We start from the raw sequence: 17,744 nt of genomic DNA, 5'->3' as shown, positions 1-17,744 counted from the left end.
CTAGTTAGTAGGAAAAAATAATTTCCAATCTGACAACTCTGTGTCCCCATGTGCGTGAAGCCACTTGCTCATCTGATCGCCCAGCTTGTCACAAACCCAGGGCTTCCAGCAGCTTCTCCAAAAGCTCCTTGGAGATGTCACGGCAGAATGGAGGAGAGGGACTTCCTATACTATCTGGGTAGAAGAGAAGCCTCTCACTCTGGTTAAGAATTTCTCTCCCCGTCACCATGATGAGATCTGCACCTGACTTGGCATTCTCAGAAATCTGAAAGGACAAATTCACAGGAAACACGAGGAGACTTCGCTCCTTCCTCTCTGTAGGTTGCAGTATGAGGTTGCAACATCCCATCAGGATGTGACACTATTGCGACAGGGCTGGCACACACCCCGGTTTCCAAGTGATACATCACTCTGACAGGGCCACGTTGTTCTGCAGACAAAGAGCAGCATTTACCCAGGAGGCCACAAGCAAAGCTCATTCTCAAATGGCATCCAGGAGGGATGCAGGGCCATTATTTCAGAGCCAGGGCTGAAGTTAGAAAAAAACCAAGTGTCCCTCAGCTTATTTGGCCTCAGTTATTGTTTACTGGTTCCAGGCTGAATTAGAATCAGTTCCTTTGGGGTTAAGGTAACTCTGTGATTTACATGAAAACCCTGTGCCCATGCCCCACAGAAATGCACATGTGTATATACTCATGAACTCTCATAAACAATTTCAGGTGTTTGTGGCCCACCTGGAAATTCTGGTTAAAAACTTCCCGACTACATAAACTGAGAGGGAATTTGCTCTTTGAGATGTCAGCCAGTTACCTGGGTTAGACTTCTATCCAGTTTAGGGAAAGAACAAGAAATAAAAAATCACCACACAAACATGTTTCCATCATATGTGGGAATAAGTAGCCAAAGGCAAAAGAAAAATTAAATTTCTTCCAGGCCCACTTCCCATCCCCAAAGTGCCAGGGCAAGCTGTGGGACCACTGAATTGCCTTAGCCCTAAAATCTTTGGATCTAAAACTTCATTTTAATAGGATGGCCTCTCTCCCCCTATGCCCTCCCTCCCTCTCCCTAAAATAAAAATCAAGATTTTTTGCAGTTAGCCATGTGATTAACCGATTCATTCTTATGAAGGAATGGCTTGCTCTCAACTTGGCCTTCCCTGGCTCTGGGCTGAGGTCCAGTCCCGGTAGGGGCAGCACCCAGCCACGGGGGTCAGGACACAAGTGGGAGAGCATGACTTCAGCTAAGCTGCTTCGCAAGAAGCAAAGACTTACGAGTATTTGCATATGATTCAGCTGTGAGCCATGTCTTTACGGGATATACAAATTTCAATGTTATAATAGATCGTGCCACCCTAGCTTTAGGCTCAACAAGTCCGTGAATAAACACATCCAGCCTGAGTTGGCATGACAGGCTCGGGGACTCCGAGGCAGCTCTGAAACAGTGGCGGCAGCCATTTCATGAAATGGGCAGATGACAGAGGAATCAAAACAAATCCCGCTTCCCCACCTGTGTTTATCGCAGAGGGCATCAGTTCATGTCGGGCCTCGCCTTAGCTCGGCTTGTAACTTGGGTTAAAACAGAGAGAGAAGTTTAACTGCACTCTGTTTTATAGGGGGTTGAAATCTAAAGACTCTGGCAAATGACAAAGGTCTTTGAGGGGATTCTGGTTTCATCCTACACTGTTCTGAAAGGAGCTGACGCCTTACAAGGCTATAGTTCATTTATCCTGTAGTGGGGCTGTCACGGAGCTTCCTTCACCAAAGAATTTGCCAACCCCAGACACTGAATTAATTCTTTAAGTGATCATTCTGACAGACATGGCATGAGTGGCTTCTCTTGTTTTCCAGGCTGTGTTTGAATCGCAGGATAAGAATGGGAGGGAACTAAGGGCAGTGAAGGAAAGCTGATTCATAAAATCCATTTTAAAGACTATTCAAAACTGCAAGAGGCAGACACAGGGACGGTGAGTTCCCTTTGACCGCACATATGAAAGCAGAAACCGACCTCCAGGGCTCCACCGATTCTGGGGTTCTAGACATCGAATCAGGATAGAGTCAAGTGAAGGGTGGCCTGGCTGAGAGAGCTGTAGAGCCACAACTATCTATGGCTTTTAGGTTTTCCAGGAGCCTCAAGACCTAACAACCCCTGAGGCTCAGGAAGTGGTTGGGGCAGGCTTATTTGTAGTTGGAATCTTTTGCCATAAGTGAAAGACCCAACGGGAAGAACACGGGAGGTGACACCTTCGGAAGTCCAGGAGAAAGTCAGAGGGTGACTGGGTAGTTTCTAGCTCTGAAACCCTTGGCCTCATCTGGGTGGCAACCATGGCCACAGAAACTTTACCCTGACTGGTTCCAGTTCCCCCAGAATGGCAAATACACTGCAGAGCCTTTCCAATCTTTGATCTGCTTCCTAATTTTAGAAATACTTTAACAAATACTCAGATGCTATGGGGGCGGGGGATGAATTGGCTTCAGTTCTTAACCTCAGTTTCAGAAGTATTTACTCTGGCTTCCAGCCCTCTCTCATTCAAGGGGCTTGACCCAAACAAAACCTCAAACCGAAAGCTTTCAGTATTTCTCAAAAACACACTCTCAACACACAAAAAAAAAAAAGAGGGAAGAGGTGATTGTTTGACTCCACGGTTTCTTTCACAAAAACTCATTTAAATCCCAGTTCTGAAGTTGCCCCAAATCTAATTCCAGAAGAAGACACTTCATGCATGACGCATGTCCAAGCTCCATTTCATAGACCTAAACAGATCCAAAAGTTTACGTCCAGGTCAAGAGACAGCACAAAACCCTCTATTTAACTCCCCAGTGTATTTGTTCCTACATTGTACATGCCAGTGATTCCATCTGTGAAGATGGAGGGAGGCTAATCTGAAAGACGCTCTCCACACTCCCCAGATAACATCCCTCTTAATTGGTGTAAACTTGGCTGAGATTTTTGGATAGTTGCATGCAATATCAACCAAATGGATGTGAACATAATTCATAAAGTAAAGGTGCTCTGACTGATTAGAAAGTCCTGATGAGCCGTCAGAGATCAAACTTAAAAACTGACAAGTTGCAGCCAACATAATGGTGGGATTTCATGGTTTCTAGAAATTTTTAGTTGGTATTTCTCTACCCAGAGACCATTAGCCCATTATAAAATTCCTATAAACTTATAAGATTCCACTATTAGACATTCTTTCTTCAAAGCCAAATGTAATTTGTTGAAATTTAAATATAGCCTCCTTTCCCATAAATATATACCAAAGTATGAATTATTTTATCAGGTAATCTCACAAAAGCAAGTTGGAGGAAAGGATGGACAGTTTTGGAGAAGGTCCCATTTCACGGGAGACCCACCCTTTGCCTAGTGCACCCCTGCTGGCAATTTTCAGTTGATTCAAGAGCAGACCTCTTTGAAATGTATGACACCATTCCTTTCCTAGCCTTTTGATGAGAAAGGCTCCAGCTAAGTTGAAACATGGGATGCGAGTAATCCTCGCTAAATCTCAGCAAGCAGTTGCCTTAGACATCTCGGACGTTAGGCTGACTTACTGATTGGAAGGTGGCCTGTGGTTGTCATGGACAGCTGGGCCCGGCAGAAAGTTTTACTGTCCAACAAATCTGCAGCGAAGAAAAGATAAAGGGATATAAGAGCCCTCGCCCCCACCATATACCACTGTGGCAGTTCCACAAACAGAATAAGAACTCAAAAGGTCCACAAGGGTTGGGGACTTAGTTACCTATGGTGCTACCATAGTTTGTGTCATAGAGATAGTTTTCTTCTTTCCAGGTAGTCATGATTGAAGGATCTGCAGAAAACAGAAAATGAGAATAATCAGCAATCATCTCCCTCTGTTTGAAGAGTCTGCTTTGACTAACTCACTGCTGGGGGAAGTGAAGAGTCCTAGAAGGAAAGGGAGAAGGTGCTGCTTCTACCATGTGTTACTTTATAACGTCATCACATTTTCCTCCAGAGCCCTGGGGGAAATGGGCTCTGCTACAGCCCTGCCAATGCATCTCATACCTTTCACATTTTAGGGAAGTGAGGGAAGTTATCACAATGGGATTGTCCCTAGAGCAGAAACTGGTTTACTGGTTAGGAGACAGATAAATTTACAATGAATAATGGTCCTCTTTTTTTACCAAAATTTTCCTGGGAGAATTAACAATGTTTCTTTCAAAAAGGTCTCTTTGTCCAGCTCAAATGTCACCTCCACTTGAGGCATTCTTAAATGTCCCCAATTAGCAATGAATTAATCACTCCTAAATTGCTGTGTAATTTTTATTTTATTAGTGTCTGCAAGGTACTGGACATTATTTTATTTATTGTAGGGGATGCAGAACAACTAAAACATAACATATGAACTCAGTATATAGCAAAATGTATATAAAATACATTTTATGGAGGATTCTGTTTGTTTTTTTAGTGTTTTATTTTTAGAATGTAAAATAAAGGAGAATTGAATATTTAAAAATTGAATATATTCACAATTTCTTCATTACTGAAATCCAGTGTCCCACCTAAAGTTGGGTCAAAAAAAAAAAATCTCAAAACGAAATAAAGGAGAGGGGGAAGAGAGCATTAGGAACTCAAATGTTGGAGAGTGGGCACCACTGCCTTATGCCAGAGAAGTGGCCATTGTCGACCATCTCTCTCCAGAGGGCAGGGTAAGCACGTCTCCCTCTTAATTAACTCTTCAGATTTCAGATTCGAAGGCAACTCCCCTCCACCTACCCCAAACAAAGTCCAACTCCTACACAGCCCTCAGATGTGGGCTGGTCTACAACAGAAGCCTTTTCTTTGCTGGCTGTCCAAGAGCTGTCAGATCTGGCATGAGCTCTCACCTCAGTTCCATGAGGAACTTCCTGCTTTCCCCTCTCCACTGCTCTGGACTGTCCCCAGGTCCCCTCCTGCAGGGTTTCTGAATTCTCGGGCCCAGGTGGTAAGCCACTGGCTGAGCTTCATTTTGTTTTTATAGCATAAATGGTATAAAACCTGACTCACTGGCTAAGTCCTCCTGTTTACAACATAGGGATTTAGTTGGTATTTTAACTAATAGCTACATGTTTGGGCACCCCAAGCCCAAGCATTTGGGGTTACACCCTCTCTCCATGTTTGGTCACCTCGTACACCTGTTGTTGTCTCTGAAAACAAACTGAATCAAAGAGATTTGGGGGTGTTGGCCCCTCTACGAGCCTTTTGGCCCCTCCTGCCAGGGTGGACCTTCTCCTCCACCCTTCGGCTCAGCTTTTCAGAACTGGCAGCACAAGAATGTCTGGATGGTCAAGGAGGAATTATCAAATTATTTGGGACCTCTCCAGTACCACCCCTGACTCTTCCGGTGGGGTAGCCAGTCGGGTCACCATAGCCAGCCATGGGGGCTGTGCGCTCAGCCAGCCTGTCCATCTGTAGGGCAGGCAGGTTTGACAAAGCCCATCTGGGTGATCCAGCCCTGGTCCCTAGTGGGGAAGGGCAGGGCTAGGAAAACCTCATTAACAAGCTTAGCAGCAATTGTTTTTTCTGTAATAATGCTAGGTCAATTTAGGCCACAGGTGACTCACAAATCACCCCCAGGTCATATTCTGCCCTTGGTGACTGGCACGCAACCCTTAGGGGCCCCGCATGGCTCCCAATCTCAGTGACCCGGAGCTATGGTATATTTCAGCCAACGAAGCTGCTTTGGGGGACTGCGTGGCTCTCCCTAGAGAGGTCATGGGTCATGGGTCAATATGTTAGCAGTTCTAATTGGTACAGGGCCCAAGGCAGCAGCATCTCCCCTCAAGACAGTTACCATCCCCTTCAAGTCCAATGGAGGGACAGAGTGTCCTCAGGAGAGAGTTGGGGCAGAGAATAGAGAAGTGATTGGACAGGGAAAAGGGAATAAAGATTCATCTTGATGCTGTGGAACTCCAGACTCTCAGCTTTCTGATAAATGCACATTTCAGGTAGGAGTTTGGTCCCGTGGCTGCCTTTGGACATCCTTACAGAAACTCCAAGGGCCCCAGAAACTACAACACCAGGTTGACATCCTCTTGCTTTTTGCAGAGCGTACTCTGACCGAGGAAGAAGGGGTAAGAGGTGACGTCACTCCTGCTCACCTCTTTCCTTGCAAATTCTAAGTTGGCCACATCCAATCCCTTGACTCTCTTCATGGAGAGAACGAGACCCACCTTAGACTGCATTTTCACTAACTACTGACCCGGAGTCTGGATAAAGCCCTGCCCAGTAGTGGGAAGCAGGGGAGTATAGGCAGAAGGAGACTCTCCATTAATCTATAAACCATAAATAGTTGGTGGTCACTGGTCCCAAGGGTAAGGTATAATGCTCATGGTGCGGTGTCCATTGGAGATGGCCAGGGAAAAGGCCTCCCTGGGTTCCCTGCCAAACCACTGGATGTATCCTGCTCCCTTGCTCTCTCCTGCACTTCCTCCCAGTTGTTCTCTCCAGGGCATTGCCTGGCCAAGCTGGCTTCCCTCGCCCACTACTACTCACCAGTTTGTTCAGTCTTTACAATGACATTGTGTGGGGACTGGAACAGGTCACTGCTGCACTGGCCTATGAGGGACAGATTGGGAAAGTCAGAGAGGACCTTGATGGTGCCAAAACCCGATGCTTAAACAAGGATGAAGCTTATCTCTTTGAAGTACTTGATGCTTCGCCTTTGTTTGCTCATGGGAGAGGACCACCCTCCACAAATGCAAGCCTCGCATCCCTGACCCCATGAGATCAGGAGTCTACAACACCCACAGAAGATGGAATTATTTAATGTTGTATTGAGAAGGCATCCAATACAGTAGAACTAGAACTTCAGCAGTCAAGACACCAGTTTTGTCACTACTGGCTGCGAGCCCTTCAGCTTTCTGGTTCTCAGATCCCTCTTCTATAAAATTAGGGAATTAAGCCAGATAAAATCACTAAATGGTCTCCTAGGTGCTTCCCAATACTAAGACATGAGGCCAAATGAAAATGAAAATACAGGGACAACCATGTTCATTTCATTAATTTGATTCTTTCTTTGATATTAAATTTTATCAAACCCATCTTGATTAGATCCAACCTTGATTAGATCCAATCTATGAGCTGCCTCTGAATAAAATGCAGTGACCCTTCCCTTATTTATACCTTCAGCACATGTGAAGCAGAATACACCACACACTTTTATGTTTGCTTACAACTCCTCTCTAGTTGTATCGTATATAAAAACACATCTACACCTGTAAATAAATCTAGTATGTTTTCCTTCCCAGCCAGATTGCAGACATCTCAGCATCAGTCATAGTTCTAATCTCTCTGCTCCTCAATTTTCCCATCTTTAAAATGGGTACAATAATGGTTCTTTTCTCTAAAGGTCACTTAATGAATCAATTCGCTGAGAGTGAGTGCAAGCTGGCACTAAATGTAAGTTAACAGAATGTCTACAAATGGCTAAGCAACAAAACAAGGATGAGGAGCCTGGCCAGCCATTTGGTGTTCAGAGGCAACAGTGGGGTGCTGTGGGGTGGCCAAGGCCAGTCACAGAAGGTCAAAGATGGCCACGTCACCTCCTGGGCCTCCCTGTCTTAGGTTTCAATCAAGGCAAAGCTTGACAGGAGTAGATTCAATTGCAAGTGGGGAGGTAAATATTTTTCATTCTTCAAGTGTAAGTCTGCTCTTTCTGAAGGTTCCTGGGGGTTATTTATAGAGCCTTGTTTGGTTTGGTTCTAATAAAGGAAAACTGAGCGCCCTCTTCTGTGAGGTGGGTGGGAAGGAGGACGTGCCCAGGAGCAGAATGCGGTCACCCGAGGTGGCCACCTCAACCAAGGGCTCCACGGCCAGACTCTGGAACCCGACGGCAGCTGTCAGAGTCTGAATTTGCTTCAGAGTCCTGGAAAGTGCGCTTTCCAAAGCCCCAGCTCCCTGCCCAGGCACAGGCGGGCCCTTTCCCACGTGCCCAAGCCAGGGCACCATTCTCACACAGCACCTCTTTCCAGAAGGCCGCAGCAATCAGAGACGCTAGTTTTCCCAGCCGTCGTTAGGGCGGCCTTTATGCCAGGAAAGGGTCAGAACATTCTGCAAGATGAGCTCTCTGCCCTACGGGGACCTACGCGACACTGCAGAATGCGCGCGTGTGGGAAGGAGCCATCCCCCCTGCTCACGATCGATCGGGCTGCTGACCTGTCCAGGCGCAAGGTGAAATCACAGCCCCACTTCCAGGAAGCACGGCGGAAATACCCCACACACGTCCAGACCAGTGCTTCTCACCCTTCTCTGAGTTACGAACGTTTTAAGAATCTACTGAAATATTGCGAGCTTTCTCTGCCTCCCCAAAACCAAATTTAGTTCTAATTTTGCTTATCTTTTTTACCACTCCAAGAGCCCATTTTAAAAGCCCTAGGTCTAGAAACTAAATAATAAAAATAACGATGATGATGATTATGATTATCTTCACCAAGCAAGTGATTGAGAAATAAACCATCAAGCCCTGGGTTGCAAGGGAAAGGGGGAAAAAAGTATTTCTGACAATAACCTGTATTCTGTGAATACCCAGCTAGCCCTGTTTTCCATGAAAGAGGAGGGAAGTAAATCAGTACAGGGTGCTTAGAGAGGAGCAGGCACACCTCACACCCCAGGCTTTGCTCCTGTTCTCTCACCTCCCTTCTACCTCCCCAAAACAGGTAATTTGGAGATGAGACCCCCATTTGTCCTCCCTGACAAGGAACTCTGCTGGCTGTGGAGCCTCTCTCTTCTCAGCTGGCTTCTAGTGAGGCAGGGAGGGGCATAGTCACCATTCCACTTGAGATGCTGCAGGTTGCTGTAGAGAAGCTGCCCAGCCGTCCCTGCTGCCCGGGTGAATTCCTGCAAGCTCATGCTGCAGAGGTGTTCGCCATTGATGTCAAACTCCTGGAAAGGGATGCAGCTGGCGTCCAGCTGGTTGGTGTCCAGGAGGTGCTGGAGCCACTCCCACACCTGGTACTTAGTCCAGTACTGAGGATGGATTTCGTACCACTGGCCTCCGAAAAAGCCACCAGAAGCTGCAAACAGAAGGAGGGCCCATGAGTGACCAGTGGGTGTGCCTGGGCGTAACCGGGACAGGGGTACCCATTGCTCATTGCCAGACATCACGGGGAACACACCATGGTCCCTGTGCATCAGTGTGGCATTGGAGAACCTGAGATGGGCTCATGGACATGTGGTTCTTTCCCCAGGTATGGCAAGGCCCATGCTTTAGCCCCTGTATGTCTGCATGTCCTCCCTAGCCTGACACTTCCTGCCCACCCCCACCAAAGCACCATGAAAGTCAAAGGATCACTACAGTTTCTGCAACTTGTTATCAACCCAAATCATCCTCCTTCCCCTCCCTCTCTCCCTCCCTCCTCTCTTCTCTCACTCTCCAATTTTTTCTCTCTCTTACATGTATAATATATACATGCATACCCAAAATTCAGAGCATTCTCAAAGATGAGGCCTGCAATTCAGATTCTTTTTTCTCTGATGCCTTTGTTTTCCCTCCAAAGTGGTCCAGCTTCCTCATCTGCTATCTGGGCTCATACTCCCCCACCCCCCACCCCATACTGATAATTATTGCTACTATGATGTCACTTCCCTACTCCCTGCCTTCAGTAACTCCCCATTATCCACTGAAATTAGGTATGAAACTACTGAGCCAGGCAAGGAGGCGCTTGGTGAACCAGCATTCAAGTGACCTAGAACTTTTTGTCTTTTTTCTATGCTGCTCTCTTAGCCTAGTTTGTGTTCTACCTACTGCTCCTTGTCAAATTCCTCCCTGTCTTTTAAACTCTAAGTACCCCATAAAGCCCCCCTGACACCCCTAAATTGCCAGGAGAACTCCCAGTCCTCTAAATCTCCAGAAGGTTCATTAGGGATTTCTCCTCGTGGCTTTGGTCACATTCGGCTTTTCTTCGCAAGCCCCTGAGAGGCATCTCATTCTCCCTTGTAAATTGTATGCTCAAGGGCATGGACTTCTTTCTATTCATCTTCCTGTCTCCTATAAAACCTACCTCTGAGTGCTTGCCTTAGTGAGTGGTCACTATATATTTAGTTAATGGAATTTGTTGCTTTAGAAAAAAATAAAGTAGGAATCTGGAGGAGTTGTGAGGAGGTGCACGAAGAGGTGAAGTTTGTTCAAGCGAGTAAAGATTGCCGAGCCTGCTGTGTGTTAACCATCTGTATATGGTTATAGATGCAGTCCTATGTGACTCAAGCTCCCATAGTCAGCCCCAAACCCTGGGGGGATGGAAAGGGGAGAGCCAGACTCCAGAGGCATTTAACAGGGATGAGAAAGCTTATTGTTCCCTATAGGCAGAGGTCCGGGGAGGAGTTATATTCTAGGAAAGATGAGGAGCAGGGACAAGGGGAAGACACTATTGCATCCTACCAAGCTGAAGCAGGGGAAATCCAACCCAGCCAACCATCCACACCATAAACTCAATGATGGACTAATAGAGGAAGACATCATGCAGGAAACCTTCCTAACTCTCTTGTTCAAAGTCATGCTAGATCAGTGCTTCTCAAACATTAATGTGACTATGAATCACCTGGGATTTCGTCAAATGCAGATTGTGGTTTGGTAGGGCTAGGGTGGGGACTGAGACTCTGCATTTCTAACAAGCCTCCAGGTGATGCCGATGCCAATGCTCTGTGGATACACTTTGAGTGACAAGGTGCTAAAATAAAGGACTCAGAAAGGTGATTCCCATGATGCCCAGGTCCACCCCTTGAGACTTACAGACTAAAGGCTGGCACAGGGTATGTTCCCAATCCAATCCCACTTTTGCTTACCCTCCAGAATTCACTCACTGCTTCCAGATCTCAGAAGTCCTAATAGCAAGAGGTCAAGATCATTTAGGGCATGTGAGTTGACCCACTATTGGCAATTCCTGCCACACAATGTGCTTTACTGATCATACCTCTTTGCCAAGAAAAAGCAATCTTAAATCTTCACCTTGGGCCCTGAAGGAGAAGCCAACAGGAGGACCTGGGAGAGGACTCGAAAAATCTAGTACAATAATTTTGTTATGTAGAAATATTTCCAAACATATGGAACCTAGACTAGACATTTTCCCACAATTTTTTTGGCATCTCACAAATATAGCTGTTCAAGGATGGGATTTATTTGGGGCTGGGGGAGCTCACCAAGTCATTTATCTTTTTTCCCAAAATAAAATAATCATGTTGCTTTAACTGTGCAGCTCTGGGTTTGCAAATGTAAGATAACAACCCAACCACAATCCTGGAAACATTTCTTCTCCAAACTCAATATGTTCTAGATAAAGGATAGTTCCTGAAATTGCATCCTGTTAGAACTTGGAGGAGCCAGAGAATTTTATCTGAAGTTGACTGGGGGAAACTCTCCATCAGCCAGAATGCCTAAAAGATTCTCAAAGTTTCAGGAGAAACACTGAAATGCCTATGATTTCAGATCTTCTCTGTCATTCAACTGACCTCCCCTTCCCCATCAATCATGACAAGGAGATGGGCTTTCAACATATTTCCCCAACTTTCTCCAAAACAAAAAGGGGGAAGGCTTCCTTAATCTAGGGTCCTGGTGTCTGGGGATCCCAAAGAATTTCAGTCTGAAGAATCTTCCTGCTGTACTTGGAATCCTTTTCTAGGTCTGCACAGGGACTCTGAGGCTTGCAACAGAAGATGTACCTACTTAGAAAGGGCAGTGGTTTGGCAGGATGGAGGATTAATGAAAGGAAAGTCAGCAGATCAAGTTTTCACCCATATTTGGCTGAGATTCCAAATTAAAAGAGGCAAAGTTCCACACAGATCTGTGGTTGTTAGAGAGTATACCTCTCCTATTATCCTCAGACTCTGCTCATCGAAAGGCCATTTCCATTTATCAAGAGAAGCAAGAGCAGCCGAGTCTCTTGCTCAAGGATTAGCAGCAAAACTAGGCTCAGAACTTCTCTGTTTGATGCACAGCAGTCTGCCTAAACAGACGACCTTCACAGTGCACTTGTCACTTGAGGTTTGAGACTCCTGGTCCAGCCACAACTTGTTATTCAGTCCTGTTTTTACAGTGAACCACAGGCTGATCACCAAAACCTCTATAATCTCCACAAATCGGCCCAACGTTATATCTAACCCCTTCCTCTAATCAATATGTTCTAGATTAAAGCACTGAAGAAAAGCCCTGGCATTCTAGTAAATCCCCCCTTCTCTTTCAAAGGGAAGAGTCCAAAAGATTCCATAGAAAGGTTAGGCTGCTATATCCCTCTCCTCCTCAACCTCCATCATTATGTTGTATGTGTGTAGACTCACACACACACATGCACACACCTTCTCTCCTATCCTCTCCTGGTATCCCAGCCAAATGCTGTTAAAAGCTTCAACTTGTGGCCTTCTCTTTGGATACCTCTTCTAGAGCCCTCTCTGCCAAGCTGCCTACCCAGTACCTTGAATTTTAAGAGCAGAGGAAATGGGCTTCTGTTTGAAGCCTGGAGACCTCAAGAGTTTTCACCATTCCCCTGGTTCTATTATCCCCATTGAATTAAGACTTATATTTTTCAAACATTAAGTTGGGAGAGAGAGTGTAATTAATTAAAGTAAGAGAAGAATCCCAATGGGGAGTGATATCGACACCCAACTGGCCTCCTTACCATTGCAAGTGGGGTAGTTGTCCGCCCAGGCTGGCTGCTGGTGGAGGTTGTTGCTGGGGTTGAGATTCATTACACCACTTCCTTCCAGAATCATGATCTGCAAAGCGATCAAACAGTCTGCTCAGTCAGTGCCTCTTGGAAAAACATCATTTGAGAGTGCAGATCATAAATTAATTTAGGGAAGAAAAAAGAAAAAAAAAGAGAATTTTTTCCTTCCACCAATTGCCTCCAAAACATGTTGCCACAGCCCTTTCGGTAAAAACAGAACTCACCAGCAATTAAAAATTTCCAGGTTCAATTTTCATATGCAGGAGGCAAGTTTTTACAGCCACCCATTCATAAATGAATAATCTCTGATCAGGAATGAAGGGGGGGAAAAAATGCAATACCTGTTTGCTGGGCAGGTCTGGCCTGGAGACAAGAGTTTTACAAAACTGAAAATGCTAAAGAGATTGTATTTAATGTGGAATTTCAATCAATGAAAATCTAAGCCAGTGGCAACACAAATCTAGCACCTGTGTTGGAACTAGGATCGAAATCAGAATGTTCACCAGTCCACACACCCAAGCAGCCCCACACCCAGGGACCCAGTGACAAGTGTCTTCAAGTGTAGGTAAATGTCATGGGATGGGCTGGCCATCAGAGGGCCACAGCTGTATTTTAGCTACAGCGCCTCAGGCAGTTGGCTCTGTGATAAAGTGGGGACTCGACCACATTCTTTGACAGAACACCGTCCCTCCCCTTGTTCCCTGGTAAAAATTATGACCAGTCCGTCCTCTCCTTTTAGAGACCTGGAGATCACAACAGGCTTTGAAGCTGACCCAAAGGCAACTTTTTCAGTCTGGGAGAGCAGGAAGAAAGGGACCCAGGCGAAAAACCTTTCTCCCGTGGGCCCATTTGGGTTTTTGACACAGTGTAAGGTTTTTACACTTTAAACAGAACCAGTACTCCAGCACCCATAATGTCCCTACTGCTAAGCCAGGGCCCCTCCCTTTTCAAACCGAACCCCAGAAGGGTGTTCAGTCATTCAGAGAAGATCATCATGTTCCCAGGCTATTGGACACCTCCCAGTATCTGCTAAGGTAACTCACTCTTCATAAGACGCTGGGGGAGGGAGAGGACTGTGGCCTGATGGAAGTGGATCGTGCGAGTTTTTCTGCCTGTTTCACGGAAATCTCGTATGCTCAGGGTGTCACTCATGCCCCCAGGATGGAAATTGCCCACCCAGAGTAGGTCCAGCCCTTGAAACCCCTTCCCCTAATTTAGCTGCTGTTCTTCTGGTTCCATGTAGGAGCTGAGCAGAGAGAGAGAGAGAGAGAGAGAGAGAGAGAGAGAGAGAGAGGGGAGGGATCTGGGCAAGGCTTAAACGTTTATTGGTGTCTTCATTTATTCAACAAATATTTATCTGCCATAATAAGCTAGGCACTGTTCTGAGTATTGAGGATGCAGCCATGATTAAGAGTTGAATTAGACCGGCATTATTAGCATCATCATCGTTGTTGTTTGGTAAATAATTAGGTTAAATCCAGCCTAAGGAGAAGGTGGAGAAGGAAAGATGGGGCAGGAAGGACAGACTTTGCAACGCCGTAACAGTGAAGAGAACACCGGGTGGGAAGGAGGAGAGTGCACTGGAGCCCATGTCCTAGCACCACACATAAGAGCTTGGAAGCCAGAAACAACTGCAGCTGATGCCAAGCTCTCTCACGTACTAGCTAAGGTTAGTGCTAACTCAGACTAGTTACTTAACCTCTACGAACCCAGCTTCCTCATATGCAAAACACCTTCATGTTCCTTGGGTAGAGATTAAATGAGCTTCTCTTCTGAAGCATTCGGCACAAAGTAGGACACAATTAGATGGCAGATGTCAGGATGAAGAGTCACCTCTCCAAATCACCTGAACCAGAAACAGAATTGGGCCTCCGTTTCCCCATCTAACAATTTAAACAAGGTGACTAAACTGATCCTCACGTTCCCTTCTAGAAATCTCTTTGCGTCTCATCCTCAGAGGGATGATCTAAGTCTAACCCTGCTCTCCTTTTCACAACAGCTGGGCATACTGCCGCCCGACTTCCTAGAGCAACTGCCCTAAAGCTAAGAAATCAGAATGGGACTTCAAGGCAGAGGAGAGCCTTCAAGTCCCCAGCGTGGTGGCTGAGAGGAGGGGACATGGCCCCAGTCTGTTGTTTGCTCAAGGCTGGGCTTGTTCCTTGCCAGCATTTGCTCAACCACAAGCTGTAGGAAGGTTACTGTTTAACCCCGAAAGGGCTGAAGCTCAGAGGCCGGCCCATTGGCATGAGGGATTGGCCCACAGGCTCGGAATGATGGGCAAAGAAAGGCTCCCCCCAAATTCTTTCACACGGATTTGCCTGCAGGGATGTTTCAAAGTAGTCATTTCAGTGAGCCCAAGACCTGTCCAGGCCAACAAAGAGCTAGCTACCTCCTCAGCAGTCTCGGGGTTCTCCTTCACTGTGTGCTTGTTTCCTAACAAACAGGAGCAAAGCCCCTGGGCTCTGGGCTTGGGAGAGGTGGGTTCTAAACCCCAGTCACCCTGCTCATTGATGCGAGGTACAAAGCAAGGTACAAGGCTTTCAAGCCGAAGATGTTCTGATTCCCAATTTGGGGGGAATGACCCCAAACCAAAGGATAGTGAGAATCAAATAAGGACATGTAAGTACAGCACTTAGTAGGTAATAAAAAAGAGTTCAAAAAATGTCACAGTGAGAGCCAGTTCCCAGCTTGTGGCCAAATGCCTACAAGCCCCTTTCCTCAGAGCAGGCGTCATTTCTCAGCCATGGCCTCCTGGAAGAATCCAAAACTACTCCCAACCCACAAAGAAGACTTCAGGGGTGTGGGGTCGCTCTGCCCCATCCCTGCCCAGAGGCTGGCCTGCGTACATAAGCTCTGGTCCCAGCTGTCACCCCCTTTCCAAGGGAAAGCAGCCAGCACGGCAGCGAGGGGCCCTTTTCTTTTTTTACAGGGCATATTAAATGGTTACTACTCATAAAAGAGTTTATGTGGCTTAACCCTTAGTGAGTCAGCATTCACTTGAGCTCACCTAGGCAGGTAAGGAAAGAAGGTCAGTGTCTCCAACTCAGCAGGGGGCTGCTGGGAGTGTGTCTCCGGGGTGGGCACAGACAGCCCAGGGCCCATCCAGAAGGCCTTGGACAAGTCAAACCCCACTCTCAGACTCAGTTTTACGGGTATAAAATGAAGACATTTGGCCCCCAGTAACCTCACAAGATCATTGAGGAGATCAAATGAAATAATGGGTAATAAATGGGCCTTGAGAATTGTAAAAAAGGTTGTTATAACCAACTCGCCCACACCCCCATCTACTAATAGAGACTTTCTACAGTACATAGTGATTACTTTATGGAATTAAAAAAAAGTGATCCTTTTAATTAAAAAGTGAGGGGTTTATTCAATGCTCTTCTTTAAGCTCCCTGCTTAACCTTTAGCATAGCTTTCATTATTTTCTTTAAAAACAAAAAAAGTATCATGCATGTAAAACTGAGGCTTTGGGATCTAAGAGGCCTGAATTAGAATCCAGGGGTCATCTGTGAACCACATATGTTCACCTCTCTGAGCCCCAATTTCTTCATTGGTTTAAGGAAAGAAAAAAAAAAGGTAGGGGTGGGGAGGCGGACCATAATGATTTCTCCTAAACCTAAGAGCTGTTACGAAGAATAAATAATATAATGAGTTTGAAGGAGCCCAGTCCAGCTCCTAGCTCACCTACCTTCAATAAAAATCTGTTTCCTTTCCTTTCCTCACGCATTAAGTCTCAGGGTGTTTCTCTAACATATCTTACTTCTTCCAGGACTGTGTCCTCAATTCAGAGCTGAAGGAAGGGTGATTCCACCCTAAGATTAAAAATCAAGTTGGGAAACAAACTTGCTTCTCTCCATCTCCAGCTCGGGTTATGCGGAGTTTCACACTCGCCCAAGACTTCACTCCTTTGTGCAGCAGTTTCTAAGACTGAAGGCTGTGGAGACAGGAGTCTGCTCTTTATCTGCAGAGGAGGAGCTGCTGTGTGTTACCCAACAGACCAAAGTACAGACGCACACCTCATGCCAGCCTTCCAGCCAGGACCTACTTGACCTTCGGCAGTGGCTCCCCCACAAATGATGGGCCACCAACTTAACCACCCAGGGCGTGGCCAATGGAAACCCCCCCTTTTTTCTTTTGCAGGGAGAAAGTACTGTGCCATGATGAGTAGCCAAAATCCGAATCAGGAGAAAGAAGCCATTCTCTGCTCCTCACTTTTTTAATGGGCGATTTCAGATAAACGCCTCAGAGCAGATTGAGCTTCCTCCCACAATGTCCTCAGTGGCCATGGACTTGGGCCATGTCTGTATCGCCCACACAGGGAGACAACCCACTACCTGTGGTGCCTACACCCCCCTCCCTTATCAGGGAGCACCAGCCTAACCGCAACTATGCTCAGGCTGAACCTCATGGTGGGGGTGGTGGGGTATCAGGGCACTTGGCCCAACCCTGAAGTTCATGAGAACCCCACATGTTGTCTGCAGTCCAGTGACAAATTTGTACATGGGAGAGGATGAAACTGAGCCACAGAGAACAAACCCCCTGAAATCTGAGCTGACAGGACATATGCAGGGAGGCAAAGACCTTCAAACTCAGCCCAGCACTGCTGAGTTTCTCAGAGCACAGCTCCTAAGAGTAAGGGCTCTTGACTCTGATGGCAAGGGTTGAAATGGTGCTTGGTTGGCTCTGTTGACTTGGGGAAGTAATAGCCTCTCTAAAGCCTCAGTTTCCCCATATGACAAAAAGTAGAAAATGGGGCTGATGAGAGAATTAAATGAGCATGTTTGTAAAGTATTTAGCACCTTATTACACACTTGGCAAGTGCCCAGTAAAGTTTACCTGTCATTAGAGAGTCTGCCCATGTCTCTCTTTGAACTGTGTCAGTTGACTTTGGGGAGATGCTTGAGTGGCCTCCTACGAGACAGGGTAGAGAAGTTGGGAGCCCCAAGCTCTGGAGTCAGACAGCCTGGTTCAAATCCTGGCTTTGGGAACTGACAAATAGGACAAGCTTGGACAAGTTGTTTAATGTCTCTGAGTCTCAGTTTCCTCATCTATAAAATGGAGATGGTATGAAAAGGGTCATTGAAAGACAAA

At 46.3% G+C, this 17,744-nt stretch overlaps 1 protein-coding gene across 5 annotated transcripts in view; it reads right to left on the bottom strand.

The window, feature by feature from the left end:
- EHF (ETS homologous factor) overlaps positions 1-17,744 on the bottom strand; it is a 40,691-nt gene that overhangs the window by 7,768 nt on the left and 15,179 nt on the right. For 2 of the 5 annotated variants that reach the window (XM_077114386.1, XM_077114385.1), the window contains exons 2-6: positions 12,603-12,699; positions 8,763-9,008; positions 6,490-6,552; positions 3,737-3,805; positions 3,549-3,617 (exon numbers count right to left, since the gene is read on the bottom strand). In XM_077114386.1, coding sequence (XP_076970501.1) covers positions 3,549-3,617; positions 3,737-3,805; positions 6,490-6,552; positions 8,763-9,008; positions 12,603-12,696 — 541 coding nt within the window. In that variant the 5' untranslated portion in view covers positions 12,697-12,699. Of the gene's footprint in view, positions 1-3,548; positions 3,618-3,736; positions 3,806-6,489; positions 6,553-8,762; positions 9,009-9,411; positions 9,562-12,602; positions 12,700-16,341; positions 16,583-17,744 lie in introns of those variants that run through there. The other 3 variants (XM_077114384.1, XM_077114383.1, XM_077114387.1) reach the window with 3 other exon arrangements.

This window comes from Tamandua tetradactyla, chromosome 8, assembly GCF_023851605.1.
Source record: "Tamandua tetradactyla isolate mTamTet1 chromosome 8, mTamTet1.pri, whole genome shotgun sequence".
Taxonomy (NCBI): Eukaryota; Metazoa; Chordata; class Mammalia; order Pilosa; family Myrmecophagidae; genus Tamandua; species Tamandua tetradactyla.
This window is presented reverse-complemented; position numbering and strand designations above follow the sequence as displayed.